This window comes from Brachycentrus maculatus, unplaced genomic scaffold (genome assembly GCF_059751285.1).
Source record: "Brachycentrus maculatus isolate JH-2025_06_01 unplaced genomic scaffold, ASM5975128v1 h1tg000258l, whole genome shotgun sequence".
NCBI lineage: Eukaryota > Metazoa > Arthropoda > Insecta > Trichoptera > Brachycentridae > Brachycentrus > Brachycentrus maculatus.
Window position 1 is genome coordinate 656,794 of NW_028281009.1, and position 16,671 is coordinate 673,464.

The following is a 16,671-nucleotide window of genomic DNA, read 5'->3' on the forward strand; positions in this document are numbered from 1 at the left end:
TTTGACTTTCTGGTGCGTCAAATTTTTTCTAGGATGTAAACATGTCCCTCCCGGTGGCCCTCATCTCATTTTTTATATTATTTAACATTTGTGTAGCTTTTCCTGATCCAGGAAAATGGGACGTTGTACTTACAGAGGTATGGCTAATCAATTATTACTTTAAAGTTTTTCTAAATAAGAAAAGTACGAATGCAAAAATCACGATGTCACTATCTTTTCAGGACAACACTCGAGTCAGTATTCCGAAGCCTTTGTACAAAGGTTCTGGGATATACCTTCAAGGTAATGATTTTGTTATAATCTATAAACATTTCGGACTGATTAAGCGCCTCGTATAATGAGGTTATGATGTCTTAACAGAGTGGCGATATAATTTGTTTTCGGTTACAGTAACGTGCGATTCGACTGAACCTGATCTGAGAATCTCAATTCAATGGGTCATCACACAGACGAAATGTTGGGAGGATTACTATAAACCTGTAAGTCCAATAAATACTTAGTTATATCTGAAATAAAGAGTACGTTTGTCCATTTTCTGTTAAATCAATAAAATGGACAGTGATTGAAATTCGATAAAGATGATATAAAAATGAATGAAAAAAATCACTTGTTTTTTACTCGATTTCAAGAATATTTATTTCAAATGTTTAATATTATATACATATTATTCATACTATAGTTTTAGGATGAATTGACTTGAAGTTGTTTCATTCCCTCTATCAGTGCAAACTTCTTTTGAGTTTTTATTCTTTAGTCAATCAAAAAAAGCTTACAAATTAATAATTTTTTTATTGAATATATCAACGCAGAAAATAATTTTATAAATATCTTTACCTTGCACAATCCTTCTCCGATGTTGTCCTTATTTCCCATAAACCTTATGTCATATTTCTATGTCTCATAAAAGACAACAGACACCTAACCACTCGCGTCAGTATAAGGTCTAGTTTGTAAGGATATTTCTGTATTCGTAAGATTTCAGTTTTTAACTACCTGTTGATGGAAGGTCTGCTTTCCACAAGGTAGTAACTTTACAAATAATAATAAAATAATATAAAACACTTTGAACAAAATTAAATAAATCATAGCTATTTTATTTATTATTTTGACATTTACTTTGTGGTAAGACATGTTGAAATTATGAATGAAAACACTTGTTTTTTTTACCACTTATTTAAGATAACTAGTTTCGGAAGCTAAGCTTCCATCTTCAGGTCAAAATGTTAACTAAAACATAATAAATAATTAACTGTTTTATAAATTAGGAGAGAAGTAAGTTAGGGGGGGATGGGAGGTTAGTTAAGGGGATGAAAATAAAGAAAAATTGGAAAGCAAAGGTGAAGAATTTTGAAACAATATATTATTTCTTGTGTCCTTATTTATAAAAACAGTTAATTATTTATTATGTTTTAGTTTTCATTTAGACCTGAAGATGGAAGCTTAGATAAACTCAAGTGGTAAACAAAACAAGTGTTTTCTTTAATAATTTTAAATCACAATTAATTATAAAGCCGCCTAATATTTGTCTGCCTCCGTAGTGAAATGGTCAGCACGCTCGGCTACCATACTGGAGGTCCCGGGTTCAATTCCCAGGGGGGGGGCCAAATAAATATCAGTGATTTTTTCACTCTAATATTTATTTCATATAACCCTGGACTGGTACCATGAAGCGCAGGGCTGATCACCTATCCTTCATGTGTTAACAATCAAGATAATACATCATATGATGCAGTGCTTTATGCACCTTCGGGTGCGGATAAAGGTTTGAAGGAGAATAATTATGTAGTGTTACAAAGTCAATATTGAAACCATTATTCAAAGTATAATTTTTATATTTGTAACAAGATATGCACTTCTTTACGATTGCATTTTTCAAAATGAATCTAAGCATACCTTCATAATATGAAGGTATTATATGTAGAGTTAAATATTTCTCTACACAAGTATTAAGACCGCTTATGCAGTATGTAAGGCAATGACTTCTGAGAATTGTGGTATTTTGCTGATGCAACGTCTAGTTACACAACAGCAAAGGAAACATGATTTTCAAATGAAGTAACAATTTACAGCTAGCAGGTAACAATCAGTTATTACTGATCGTTAAATTCTATTTTCCTTTTCATTTCTAAAATGGATTGAAAAAATTATTGACTGCAGACTTTTAACACAATGTTAAAAAAGTTAAAACCTCATATGTTGGCTTCATATGTTTAATATTATATACATATTATTCATTCAAACTCATAAATTTCCTAAAGTTTTTCACCGATTATTGTGAATTTTGGACAAAACAATGCATTTGAATACGCATGTGTTTATATCTATCAATCTATGTATTCAGATTCCCTGGCATGCATGTGTGGTAAGTTTGCATACATAACCCATTTTGTATGGCCACCTACTCTTACTATTTATAATTCTATTACATATCGCTCACTCCTTTCAACAACGTCATATATAAAAAAAACTTGATTTTTCAGGAGATCGTTTTTAAAGTTTAAAAATATAATGAAATGTATTAAAAATAAATACCAAGCCACTTATTGAACTTTTTACTGTGCATCAGATCTTTTTAGGTAAAACCTGAATGTTTTTTCTCCATTTGAAAAATATTTAGTATATTTAAAAAAAAATAATAAAACAATACCTTTTCTTCAAAATGTAAAAACAACACTTTATTCCCTGTAGCGGGTAAATATTAAGTTAAAAATATGCCGCTTTTGCTGGGATATAGTACATTTTCTGGGCATTCCGAAAACATGCACAACTGAAAATTGACAATTTTTCATATATGACGTTGTTGAAAGGAGTGAGCGATATATGCAGCATGTCAGTGGAACAGAACATGTGCTAGTACCATGGTATTTCATTTCTCAGTTGAACGGGGATGAGTCGGGTATTCTGATGAGTGAAAACAGAACGCTGAATCGCCTGACGTTCAATCCGGTGGAGGCCACCTGCGCTCATGGGGCGCACATTATCCTGCCCCCTGCCACTCCGCCTCAGCCCCCGTCCATCTCGAAACTACCCGCACCACCCAAGGGCATATCTGTAAGTTATTATTATTTTTTACTTTGGTATAATGAACATAATAATTATGTATTCTAACTGCAGACAGTTGGTAGAATTCCATATTGAATTGTTGGGTAATATATAATAAAAAAACACGATTTGTTGGATTGAATTCTACATTTATTTATGTATATGTTAATACATGACGCGTTTCGTCTTCTTAGGACATTTTCAAACACTCATAATGTGTAAGTGTTTGATAATGTCCTAAGAAGACGAAACGCATCACGTATTAACATATACATAAATAAATGTAGAATTCAATCCAACAAACAGTGTTTTATTTTACTTGCAACCTCAATTCTTAACATCAACCTCTGATTAATGTAAATCTAATTGGTGACGTGGTATGTAGTTCCAAATTGTTTATAGATTGGCGTTTAATTTGTAGAACTCCATTTTATTTTATATATTGAATATTAAAATCAAACACTGATTTTAAGAGTCTACTAAATTGTACATATTTTATTATTAAGAACACATAAAAATAAAATTTGTGACAATTGTTTCGCCTTGTTGTGGCATTTTCAAACTAATGTAAACAATGCCATAACAAGGCAAAACAATTGTCACAAATTTTATTTTTATGTTTTTTTAATAATAAAATACAAATTAGTAGACTGTAAAATTTAGTGTTTGATTTTAATATATAATTTATAATAATAGTTTTTAATTCTGTTATTATTCTAAGATATAAACCATAACGCGTCACTTCACATTCTTGTATTTTGGCTTCAACATTTTCCTGGTGACTGTAATTTTCTTTTTAATCACCGCCTTTATTGGTTTCCCCATTATCTTTTGTGCGCAGAGTATTTGATTGCTTTCTTTATATTTTTTGTTCACAACTATGGTGCAGATGATTCATAGCCACAAAGGAAAAATGTTTCATAATGTTTTTGGGGTATTTGATATTAAAAAATGGAAGGATTGGACCTCATTATATTCTATTGAATGACATCTCCAACTTAGCTGTTAACATGACATATACTTTACCTTAGCACATTTACAGTTGTGATTACTAAGGCCGTCTGTCAAACAATGCGCTGTATGGAATATACTATAAACCCCACTATAACGCTGCGATAGGTACTGCGTTATCGGAGGTGACATTATGGGAAAGTTTATGTTTTTAAATTGTATTTCAATTTTAAATGACTCATTACAGTTATTTCCGCTATTAAAAATATAAAAATACAATTTAAAACTTTAACCCTTTATAAAATTCCCTAAGATAAAAGGGTAACTATGTCAACCTTAGAGGGAGGTTTGCTGTACTAAACGTCAAGCAATTATATGGTGTGGAATGATATTGTGTCCTTGTTTACAATTTGTCTAAACAAAGAATATTCCACTCACATTTTTATCAACCAACTAGTTTCCGCAACAACCTGTTGCCCTCTTCAGGGTTTAATTGAAACTAGTTTGTTAATAAAAATGTGAGTGGATCAAAACAAAAAGTCTTTTTATTTCTCGAAATAATATATCAATATGATCCACAAAGTTAATGCTTTCAATATTCAAAACATAAGAATATTCCATTTTATGAGTAGGTTTTAATAATGTGTTTTCACACAAGTGACTTCCTTACTAAAACTGTATCCCATTTTGTAACCCATTTTAAAATGTGGGACTAATGCTCTGAGAGTAGGAATTTTTACATAATTAAGTCATAATATAACATAAATCTTTTGAAAAAAGATAATATTATTTATTTGATAATTTAAAATATACCTTCAGTTTGATTATATCGCTATGTTGGCATTATGGCATATGTTTTTATCAGCGGGTATCCATTTCCTTTAAAATATGTTTTTTTTTATCTTTATGTGTTAACTCATTTTCTATGATAATCACCATTACGTTGAAGATAAAAATATTTTTTTAAACTGCATAAATTAGTATTTATCTTTAAGCTAAAACCATACAAAAATATTACAGCATTTGACTGCCCTGCCATAGTCCCAGTTTGATTTTCTGGAAGTCATAATAAACATGAATGATTTTTAACTTAAATATTAATTGAGTTATATCACCTTGGATATGTACCTGAGGTGTTGGACTGATCCACTTTGCCTTCGTGTAATTTATGATCAAAGTATCACGGCTTTCATACAATCAAGTGCCCTATACACCAGTGGGTGCTGATTAGAGTTAGAAGAAGATACTGAGAAATGGGGTGTAAGATGATGCAATTTTCCACTAAGCAGTTATTTATTTTATTATTCCGAACCTTGAGGCAAAGTCTGCAGGCCTCTAAGGTTCATATGGTATATACTTTATGTATCATACAATGAAAATATAACAATCTCAAACAAAAATAATAATAAAAACAATGAGAAATAAAAAATAAAAAATCCACAATGATTTAAAGCAGAGATTCCCAACCCCGTGTCCGCGGGCGCCATGGCGGAACGATTCGTATGTGCCCGTCACTATTCGACACAGACAGAATTTTTTCGCATACTTTAATTTAAAATGTGAATTTTATTTATTTTTTGTTAGTTTTAATTTTTTTGAGTGCCTAGGTCTATTAAATACTTATGTATGTTTGCGATATTGTATGTATGAGTGGTTCCTATGCTGATAGTACTTAAAAATAAGTCTATTAAAAATAGGTGGCGCCCGCCACCTTACCTGTATTTTAGAATGTGCTCTAGAGTACAAAAAGTTTGGGAACCCCTGATTTAAAAAAATAGCAATAAACTAGAAATAAAATGAAGTGAAATTAGAGATAAATGTCTTTTTTATACAACTAGTTCTTTTATAATTCTTAGTTGTAGAGTATGAATTTATAAAGTATCAATTAAGGCATAAAAGCTCCCGCCACATTCCCAGGTCCTGTATAAACTCTTGGTTTCCACTTGAAACAATCCATTGAAATAAAAAACCTTGTAATTTTTTCTTAATTTGTATTAATGTTTTATCATTGTAATGCTTTTACACTTTTTTATACATATAACAAGTTTGTAACCTAGTTTCCTCGTATAGTTGTCATCTTAGCACATACAAATGGTCAATTCCATAGGCAAGATAACGCATCAACCACGCATTTATTTGTAGTGAATGGCACTTTGAAACTGGTTATCGATCCACATTATCAAGAACGTAAAAATTAATCCAAGTGTATTTTTCGCCACATAGAAATAAAGCTAATGTTGCCACAACTACATAGTCAGCTAGTTAATAATAATAATAATAATAATAAATTGGGGTAATTTTCATAGCGCCATTTTTGTAAAATACTAGCTGAAGGGCGCTTCGCTGTGAATGAATTAGGGAAAAGAAGATGGTGGAAATGATTTAGTAAAAAAAAGGGGCTTTTAGTTTTTTTCTAAAGATCATCTCACTCTCACTATTTGTAACCACTGGTGGAAGAGCATTGCACTTTGCAAAGCACGCTCGCCAAATTTAGTGCGCTGGTAAGATCACTTTGCCTATTGCAGTCGTTTTAGCCGATCGAAGCATGAGACGTCTATCAACCGATTGGTCTGGAATATACAGCTCTTTTAGACACTCTGGAGCCATAATATGTGTTGATTTATAGATGAGTAGACAGAGTTTATACTTAAACCTTTCGGGAAAGTGTAATCAGTGCAGTTGGTAAAGTAGTGGGGTGATGTGACTGAATTCATAAATTCCAAAAAATAATGTCTAGCTAACCGCTTCTTTTTCAAGCGAATAAAAAGCGGTTAGCTTTGAAACCGGTCGACATTATAATTAAGTTATAATAAAATATTTATATTGATTTTAAAACAAAGTTATATTTATTATAAAAGTTGAAATACCACCCCAGTTTGTATGTTGTTCATTCTGTGCAGACCGGAGACCAGCCGATATTCTACATCCCCGTGGACGGAGTCTACTTGTTCTTGCTGATAATCAATCCGGTGCAGCAGGAATCCGTGGCCTCGTACAATGTGTCCGTCACCATCACCATGAAGGGGGAACAGGGCTACCTCTCCGCTGCCGACTGGCCGCTGTTACCAGTAAGTGTCATCACATTGTCATATTTTAAAAAAATATATACTTTCCAGTTTTGATCAACGGTGTGATAAATAAAGCCTAAAATGTTATGTCAGAGAAAAGCGGCTAAGGAAGGTTTGAAACCGTAAGGAGCGCAATGAAAGAGACGCAGGTTAAGAGAGATAAAGCTCGTATAGTAAAAATATTAACAAATTGAAATAAGAATTTAAAACTTCATATCTAATCTTAAAATTACTGGATTGGTCCCTAAAGGGCAGGAGTGATCACCTTGCTTTCATGTAATTACGATCGTCAGTATGATGCAGTGCCCTATGCACCATTGGGTGCGGATAAGGGTTAGAAGAACAATATGTTTTTAGTTCAATTTTTGTGAAAATAAACCCGCGCGGGATTAAGGAGTATGATTAATACATTTCGGACGAGTGTTTTTTACGCTTGCAGACCGCTGGCGACAGGTTTTGATGCTTGTGTACACATAGTTTAGTTCTTAACAAAGAGATTGATACATAATATTAATATAAAAACATTGAATAATTCATTTTTTCTGACTTTGAAATGAGGCTGGCGCAGAAGGTAAAAATACCCGTCCTGTCCTCATGCATCAATCGACCAAACGGGTAGAAATACCATTCCCGTTCTAAGTGTGTTAATCTTATGATATTATTATATTCAGGCTGAAAAATATTGCTTTGTGTCGGCGATGCCTTCATTTGCACTTGTGATGTTCCAGTTCTACGGGGTAATGTGCGGAGTGTACGTGGTATTGGGAATGGGCTGGCTCTTGGTGTGCGCCCTCCAGTGGCGAGACCTACTCAGGATCCAGTTTTGGATCGGTGCCGTGCTGCTGCTGGGCATGCTGGAGAAGGCAACCTTCCTCGCCGAGTACAGGTTAGCACTACTGTCCATGTATTAAACCTTTACTTTACTTTATTAAATCTCTACATGAGAGAGTACGGCTATTATCCTTGGCTCTACCCGACCGAGTTTCTCCAGAGTATGCTTGGCTACAATAGTTTAGAGACTAGAAGGAATGTGTATTTGATTACGCATTTTTATCGATTGTTGATGATTTAAAAAAATTTAAAATCATCAGAATCGTCACTAAAATCACTGTCATCAGATTCGGCAGTGACGGCAACTCGGGGATTATTGGACAACCCTGAGCGCCATCATTTGTTCCGACGACAAAGCTCTCTTTAATTTACGTTTAAAGTGGTAAAAACAAATTCTGTTTCAATTCTAAGTATGCAAACAAATTCTCAATAGATGTCACTATGTGTTTAATATATTTGTACATTTTAAATAATTGATTTTCTTTACTAAAAGCCCATTTAAAACGGCGCGTCTTAAGACGTAATTTTGTATGAGCGGCGCTCCATTCACAGAAAATTATGCGTCTTAAGATGCTTTTAGCAGTTAACCGGTTAATACATGTATACAGTATAATTTTTGTATTTTGTAATAACTGTTGTAAATTGGTTCCCAGTTCCATCAACAACACGGGAGTGCTGTTACGAGGAGCTGTGCTAACCGCCGAGTGGGTTTCAGTGGCCAAGAGAGCTCTCGCCAGGATGCTGGTCATCATTGTCTCACTTGGATTCGGCATTGTTAAGTAAGTAATAGTGTAAATATAATAGTGTATATATAATAGTGTATATCAGGAGTTCCCAAAGTGTGCGCCGCGGCGCCCTGGTGCGCCGTAGAAAGTCAAGAGGGCGCCGTGAGTCGATCATCTATCATTATCCGAAACCACAAATATTCTCAGGTACCTATAAAGCAACAATTTCTATTTTGAGAACAAGCATCTTTCTACCCAACTACATACTATTATTGTAGGTACCTATTTCGTTCGACTATAATATTTATATATACATATATTCACTATATCTATTCCAAATAGCTTACTAAAATAGGGCGCCGTGACAAAATACTAAACTTGTAAAACTGATAAAGATTGGTAACCCCTGGTGTATATCGTAGTCATACAGGAGAAAGTGACCAAGTGCATTTTTTACAAAAACCTGATCATTGACTATTTGATATCTTACTAGCTTAATATTGCCCTGAAAAAATCCCAAATGATTTTAAACTTGGAAGTATAATATATTGACTTGTTAAAAATGACTAACTGTATTAATGATTATTTTCTTGCCAAGCAAATGTGACTGAAATGGCCCTCCTGAACATTTTACGTTTTAGTAGTTGGTCACTTTCTCCTGTACGACTACGATATAGTAATATAGTGTATATCGACGGTCCCTACGTAAAGTACTCTATCTGCAAATCTGTTACTTTACAGGAGAGAGCTTAGAAGATTTTTTCAACCTATTCTTTTTTATTTATGAACGGTTTTATCTGACATTCTAAACTAGTATTATACATTCAAAAACACTATAAAATAATGTATTAAATCTTTTTAAAACTTTATGCTTTGTCAAAATTAAGTAGTCAGCATTTTAGGAGTTCAGTTCATTTCGAAAATTCGATGTAGATAGCGTCTTATACGCCTGAAAACTAGGCATAATTTATTTTAAATATATATTTTTTGTTTATTTATATTTGTAGATAACGGTCTGTTGTTAACGTACACCAAATATCTCAAAATTGACAAAAATGTAGTTAGAGCACTTTACGTAGGGCACGTCGATATATAATAGTATAGTATATATAATAGTGTATAATAACTTAGTTGACTCAAAAAATATGTGTTTGATTTAAAAATGAATACATAAATTAATATGGAGTTCTACAAATTAAACGCCAAATTAATAAAAAAGTAATACATAGTGTGTAATGTGTTTTATTTAAATTTGATCTTGTAGGAGATCCAGAATCCTCTTGCTCCCCCCTTCCCGACTGTCCCTGTGACTACTGGCTTTCTGGCAATATGCACAAAGTTGGAAAGAATATCTTTTATACGTGCGGTCAAGAGTTGTTTGTTCTATCGAACTTCAAAGCTTTTGTCCTCCACACACCGCACGCTTTATATACAGCAGTACCTCTATAATCCGAACCCCCGTTAATCCGCACCCTTATGGTGCATAGGGCACTGCATCATATAAACGCAGTGTTTTCTTGATCATTAACACATGATGGAAAGGTGATCAGCCTTCCGCTTCAGGTACCCGTCAAGAGTAATATTGAATAAATATTAAAGTGAAAAAATCACTTATATTTATTTGACCCCCCCCCCCTTTGGGAATCAAACCCGGGACCTCCAGAACGATAGCCGAGCGTGCTGACCATTACACTATGGAGGACTTTACTTTACGTCATTAAATAAATCTCGACCAACTAAAATGTTTGATTTAAAAAAAAAATACATTAAAAAATTTACAATACATTTATCTTTTATTGGATAAAAATAACCTACAGATTCTCTGTACTGTAATCCAAACACTCCTTTAGTCCGCACAGAGGGTAAATTGCCCTGCTGTACTTTTTTATTATATTTTGTATTTATTAGAAATAACCTGCAAAGCATCTTTTATTTTAGAAGCTTGTTTGCAGGTACGATAGTAAGGATAGGGAAGGTAAATGTGAGTGTGTGTAAATTATTGCAATGTTGTCCCCAGGCCGCGCCTTGGCCCGATGCTGCAGCGCGTGGTGGCGCTGGGCGGGGTGTGGGGCGCCATGGCCGGGCTGGAGGCGTGGCTGCGCCTCGGGGGCTCCTCGCAGGGCACGGGAGACGTGCTGCTAGCCGCCGCGCCGCTGGCTCTGCTGGATGCCGCCCTCTGCTGGTGGGTCTTCACCTCACTTGTCAACACCACGCGCACGCTCCGACTGCGCAGGTAACTATCTTTGAGCGATGCTAGTCTACTGAGATATTCCAATAACAAAATCTATCCCGAGATTCTCATTCTCATTTCTTTATTTATTTTCTTTTATGTATTTTATTTATGGCTCCGGCATTCACTTTGTGGTAAGACATGATGAAATTATAAAAAAAAACCTTGTTTTTTTACCACTTGAGTTTATTTTATTATGACAAGTAGTTTCGGAAACTATGCTTCTTATATTATTACATTATATTCTTATAAGATTATGTCCGCCTCCGTAGTGTAATGGTCAGCACGCTAAGCTACCGTTCTGGAGGTCCCGGTTTCGATTCCCAGGGGGGGGGGGGGTGGTCAAATAAAAATTCGTGATTTTTTTTCATTTTCTAATATTTTCTAATATTTATTCAATATTACTCTGGACTGGTATCTGAAGGGGAAGGCTGATCACCTTTCCTTCATGTGTTAACGATCAAGAAACACTGTGTTTATCTGATGCAGTGCCCCATTGAGGTGCGGATAAGGGTTTGAAGAAGAATATTATTATAAAAACATTAGATGTGTAATTCGTTCCTTTTTGACTTTGAAACGAGGCCGGCGCAGAAGGTAAAAATACCCTTCCCATCCTTAAGCATCAATTGAACGGGTAGACCTTTCCCCGTCCATAGTGTGTTAACAATCAAGATAACACTGCCTAGATGCATGATGCAGTGCTATGAACCATTGGGTGTGAATAAGTTCCAAAAAAATATTTGTGTTATAATTACACAATAATAATAATGAATATCTGTTACAGAAACATGGTGAAGTTGACACTGTACAAGCATTTCACCAATACTTTAATATTCGCCGTGTTGTCATCCCTGGTGTATATGTTATACTCTATTAAAGCGCACAGCTTTGCAGACTGTATAAGTGTAAGTATTTTAATATAACTTCATGTATTATATTTCCATACATATATATTTTTTAAAAGATGTCTCTAGTGAAGTTCTAGTGATTCAAGAACAAGGTTTCTAAATTGGTTCATATGTATAAAACTTCCAAGAATTTGAGTAGTGTGGTTGTCAATAATGGGTAGAATTGGTGAATGTTACACATGTGTAAAGTGATCACTTCCAGTCTATGATGGTCGTCAGCCCCGCAAATGCCCAGACTTAGTAGAATAGATTTTAAGAAATAGTGGTATTTATTAAGATTCCATATTCTTCTTCATCTTGGATAAGATGTCAAAAAATAACTCTTAAAATTAGAGATAATCCATATTTGTGAACAAGTATGTATTTGGATGCACTCAAAATGTTGTATATTTCCCTAACAAAGTCCAATATCAAAAAAAATCTTCTTTTGTGTACTGTAAATTAGCAGTAGGTTGACTTCTAAAATCACTTTTGTTTTTTTTATTTCCATTATAATATTACATTATTATTTGGACATGTGTATTGGTTTGGTTGGCAGGATTGGAAGGAGCTGTGGGTGGATGATGCCTTCTGGCACGTCCTGTTCTCCATAGTGTTGCTAGTCATCATGGTGCTCTGGAGGCCGACTAATAACAACCAGCGATACGCTTTCACGCCACTCCTAGACAATCCTGATGATGACGATGGTCAGTATTAACATTTAACTACTCTTTCTTCTTCCCCGTCTTATTCCTCATTGCTGAGGGTTGTGACCCTTGCAGAAGCAATGACTCTTCTCCAGTTATCCCTTGACTGCGCTGCACGTAGCGCTCCAACCACTGAGGTGTCTGCTGCTGCCTTAATTTGATCGGTCCATCGTGTCGGGATCTTCCTCTCCCTCTCTTTCCCTCTAGGCTACCGACCACAACTAGTCGTTCCAGGCTATCCTCGTTGCCACGCCCAACGTGTCCAAAGAACTGGAGAATCCGTCGGGTACAAATATTGGTCAGAGTCAAGCCATCCAAGCGGAAAACTACTCTATGGAATATTAAATCATATCACAACAGCTAAAGGAGAATATGAGAGACCGCATTTTATTTTTTTGTACATATTCAATTGTAAAATTAGTAAAACATAAGTCGACAGATCGCTTTGGAGATATTGTGAAAGAGGTAATTTGGGTAATATATCGCTCACTCCTTTCAAGAACGCCGTAAATCAAAAAACTTGATTTTTCAGGAGATCATTTTTAAAGTTTAAAAATGTAATGCAATGTATTAAAAATGAATATCAAGCCACTTATTGAACTTTTTACTGTGCATCAGATCTTTCTAGGTAAAACTTGAAGGTTTTTTCTCCATTTGAAAAATATTTATAAAAAAATAATTAAACAATACCTTTTCTTCAAAGTGCAAAAACAACACTTTCTGCCCTGTAGCGGGTAAATATTAAGTTAAAAATAAGCTGCTTTTGCTGGGATATAGTACATTTTCTGGGCATTCCGAAAACATGCACAACTGAAAATTGACGATTTTTGATTTATGACGTTCTTGAAATGAGTGAGCGATATTATTTAACTCTGAAATAATTAACTCTCGTATGGATGTCTCAAAAATATGTAAATTAAAAGTCCCACCAAAGTGGTGAAATAATGCTTTTCATATAAATTTGTTTACTAAGACTTGCTTGAATGTTCTAAATAGTTTTACAATACGAAATTAGGATGCAGCACTAATATTCGGAATTTTTATGGATACAAAAATTATTGTGGACCTTCATATTCAGTATTCTTTTAGCACTTGTAATGTCTCGAAGTTTTGTATATTTACTGTGTATAAAAAAGTATTACATATATCCAAAAAAATATATATTTCAAATATTAAAATCCAACATTTGTATATTTACTAGAGATTTCACACTAGGTATTTTTCAAACTTACATTCCACAATTTGTGTTCGAGAGGGTTACCTATGAACCTTTTTTTCATCCGGCCATCTAAAGATTCCACTTCCAATTTTTTGGGTAGTCAGTTTTTTTTGGGCAATGTAATTTTTTCATAATGTTTTGTTGATTCCCTCTATTATAACTTTATTAAATCCTAAAAATTTAAACTATTATTTTATTCCCGGGTGAATACTCAATTTATTTACCACATAGCTTTCACCTTGTGTTTCTTGACGTACATCATTTGCATCCCATGAAATATATTTCACTCCTGTACCCAAGAATCGGAAGCGCAGTATTGATTATCCCATCTTCGTATATTTAACGATTGAGTCGATTTGATGCTGAGCCCTATACGCCATTTGGGTGTGGATGATATCTTCAGTTTAAAAGTAAAACTATAGAACTCTCAAGAAATAGAAACTAAAACAATAGATCTCGCTTTTTTTATAGTTTTTTTATTCTTTTTTATCGCTTTTAGTGTATAATTTTACTCTTTACTCTTTACTCACATTTGCTTTTTTTTCAGAAGAGGAAGAGCAATTTGTTAGTGATGCGTACGGTGTGAAAATGCGAGGATATAATGTGGAAAACCCTCCGAGTCCGCCCCCACCGTCGCGGGGTGAGGAAGCTGACCTCCGCTGGGTGGAAGAAAACATCCCGACCACCGTTCTACCCGTGCTGGACTCTGATGAGGAGATCCTCAACACCAAGTTTGAAGTCTCCAAGATGCAGTAAAACATCAGTTATATCCAGATATCTTCAAAGTTTTAGAAACATTAAGCTTATTGAGCTCCAAGCAAAATTTTATTTTACTCCATTAGCGTTCACTTTCACTTACCATTTCATTTATTGCATCGGGTTCAAATGTCTGAAAATTGCACCGCGGATTGTTTGTTTACGTTTTGTCATATTTAATAAAAAAAGTCCAGAATTAATAAAAAAAACAGCATAAATTTAACTAAACTTTGCCAGATGGCCGCAGTAAAATTGTGTTAATGGTTCTCGTAGAAATAGATTATATACATAACTATCCAGTTATAGTTATTTAGGAGGCATTGCCTATTACCATCTTTTGGAAACCCATTAATTTAATTCTTTGTTGAGTAAAATACCTTTTTTAAATAGAACTGTCGTTTTAGCGTTGATTGCCTCGTAACGAGGGTCGCCACTGCAGTTTGTAAACAAAAAGAAATATCATTTTTTTTCCTTTATCCCGCATCTTTGTTGGATTTTTGAGACATTTGATTTAAAGAATAAAATTTAATATATTGTATATGCAATTTCCGTTCTTAGATTTAGTACATATTAGTTACTTATTTTATATTTGTTATTATTATTCAAAAAAGTGCACAATTGAAGCCAAAATGTACAAGGAACACATTGTTTATTATAGTTGTCTAAAAATATTCATTAATTTGATGGTTTATTTTCTCACATGCTGCTGAAGCATCAATCTGTTAAAATTGTTTTATTGATATAAGTCGAATCATTTTGTAAACTTAACAAATTTATTATTTTATTCATACATATTGTATCCCTAGTTTCAACGTATTACATGACAATTTTTTTTTTTTTGTCAAGGATTTATGTGTATATCGGCAGGCTGTTACCATCCAACGCGATCACTCATTATTGTTTTAAAAATAATACTTATTTTATGGAATCATAATATTGTATAAAATGATGATTTAGAGAAATTGCATGTCAACATATTGCTCGTTAAATGCCAAAGGGCCACAACGCAAAAAATAAATTAAACTCTTTTTTTCAAAAATGGTATCTGAATCGTCAACATTTTCATATTCGGAAGACACCCATGATTCTAGCTTTAGAAATGGACATTTCTAACGCTAGAATTGTGGGTGTCTTTTTCGAATATGAAAATGTTGACGATTTAGATACCATTTTTGAAATAAAGAGTATTTTTTTGCATTCTGGCCCTTTGGCATTTAGCCAGCGATATGTACAAGTGCTCGATGTAAACAGCTACGTGTGGTATGCATCATAAACAGTTATAAAAAGGTGTGCAATGCCATTCCTGACATTCGCAGGTTAAAATCTGATCTAGTGATAGGACGATTCCTATAACACATTAAGTATCTCAAATTTTCAACCTCTAGGTATCCCTATTTTAAGTGTCGATACGTACCTACTATTAAACTGTCCGGGAGTGAGTTTCTGCGGACAACATTGTATCTGGGGAGTGAGTTTTTTTTCATAGTCAATGCTATAAGTAACATATTTTCTTGAATTTGTTTTATTATTTACAACATGATTTGATTTGTGATTATATTGTTTCAATACAGGTCATGCCTTTGTGAGATCTTTTTTTGTATTCATTAAAAAAAAAAAATACAACCGGAGATGGCAGTACAAGTGCCATTTTAGATGTAAATGTCACCAGGCTTTAATTACGGCCATACTCCTTTGAGGAAAGTTTGGTATGGCCGTACATGTACGGCCATACTCCCGGACAGGTTAATATATTCGCCACATTTTTATATCTCCAAAATAATACTTGTAAAACAAAGTACATAATATATATGTTTAATACATTGTAATTCAGAATAGGGGTACCTATGTATATTAAACTTATTATTTTCTTACTATAGCTGTAAACTGACTATCGTCATGGTCGGTAGAAGCAAGTAGGGACCTGACATATAAAGAAGAAGTTCACAGTCTTAGTATTGCTGTTTTATTTTCTTCCATTGTAAAACTTGAATTGTTTAATTACAAAAACATTTACAATCTACTTACCACAAATCCCTTAGCCCAGCAAAAGCATTTTTGTTACTACATATTAAGAACCACAATGAGCACCTTAGAATATTTTGTGTGATATATTTAGTTCTTAGATATTTAAAGGTGTTTTACAAATTAATTATTTTATATATTTAATTAGCTTAATTCATTGGAATGTTTTAAATTGGGTAGGATAAAGGGTTATTATCATTTTAAGCAGATTGTGTTAACTCAAATTGTACCAG

At 33.8% G+C, this 16,671-nt stretch overlaps 1 protein-coding gene across 1 annotated transcript; it reads left to right on the forward strand.

Moving 5' to 3' along the window:
• Positions 1 to 3: 3 nt before the first annotated feature.
• LOC148305929 (Golgi-pH regulating cation channel) lies at positions 4 to 14,873 on the forward strand. Its single transcript, XM_088265802.1, has 11 exons — positions 4 to 137; positions 222 to 282; positions 391 to 479; positions 2,878 to 3,051; positions 6,894 to 7,061; positions 7,790 to 7,947; positions 8,546 to 8,671; positions 10,635 to 10,850; positions 11,632 to 11,752; positions 12,294 to 12,441; positions 14,208 to 14,873. Exons 1-11 carry the CDS (start codon positions 42 to 44, stop codon positions 14,414 to 14,416), a joined length of 1,566 nt encoding a protein of 521 aa, XP_088121928.1. The 5' UTR covers positions 4 to 41; the 3' UTR covers positions 14,417 to 14,873.
• Positions 14,874 to 16,671: the final 1,798 nt, after the last annotated feature.

Bases quoted from the DNA above. Each gene is read 5' to 3' on its own strand.
- LOC148305929 (XM_088265802.1), top strand. From the start codon at position 42: ATGTCCCTCCCGGTGGCCCTCATCTCATTTTTTATATTATTTAACATT. The intron at 7,948-8,545 runs GTTAGCACTACT...ATTGGTTCCCAG, and splicing joins ACCTTCCTCGCCGAGTACAG to TTCCATCAACAACACGGGAG. The intron at 8,672-10,634 runs GTAAGTAATAGT...TGTTGTCCCCAG, and splicing joins CTTGGATTCGGCATTGTTAA to GCCGCGCCTTGGCCCGATGC.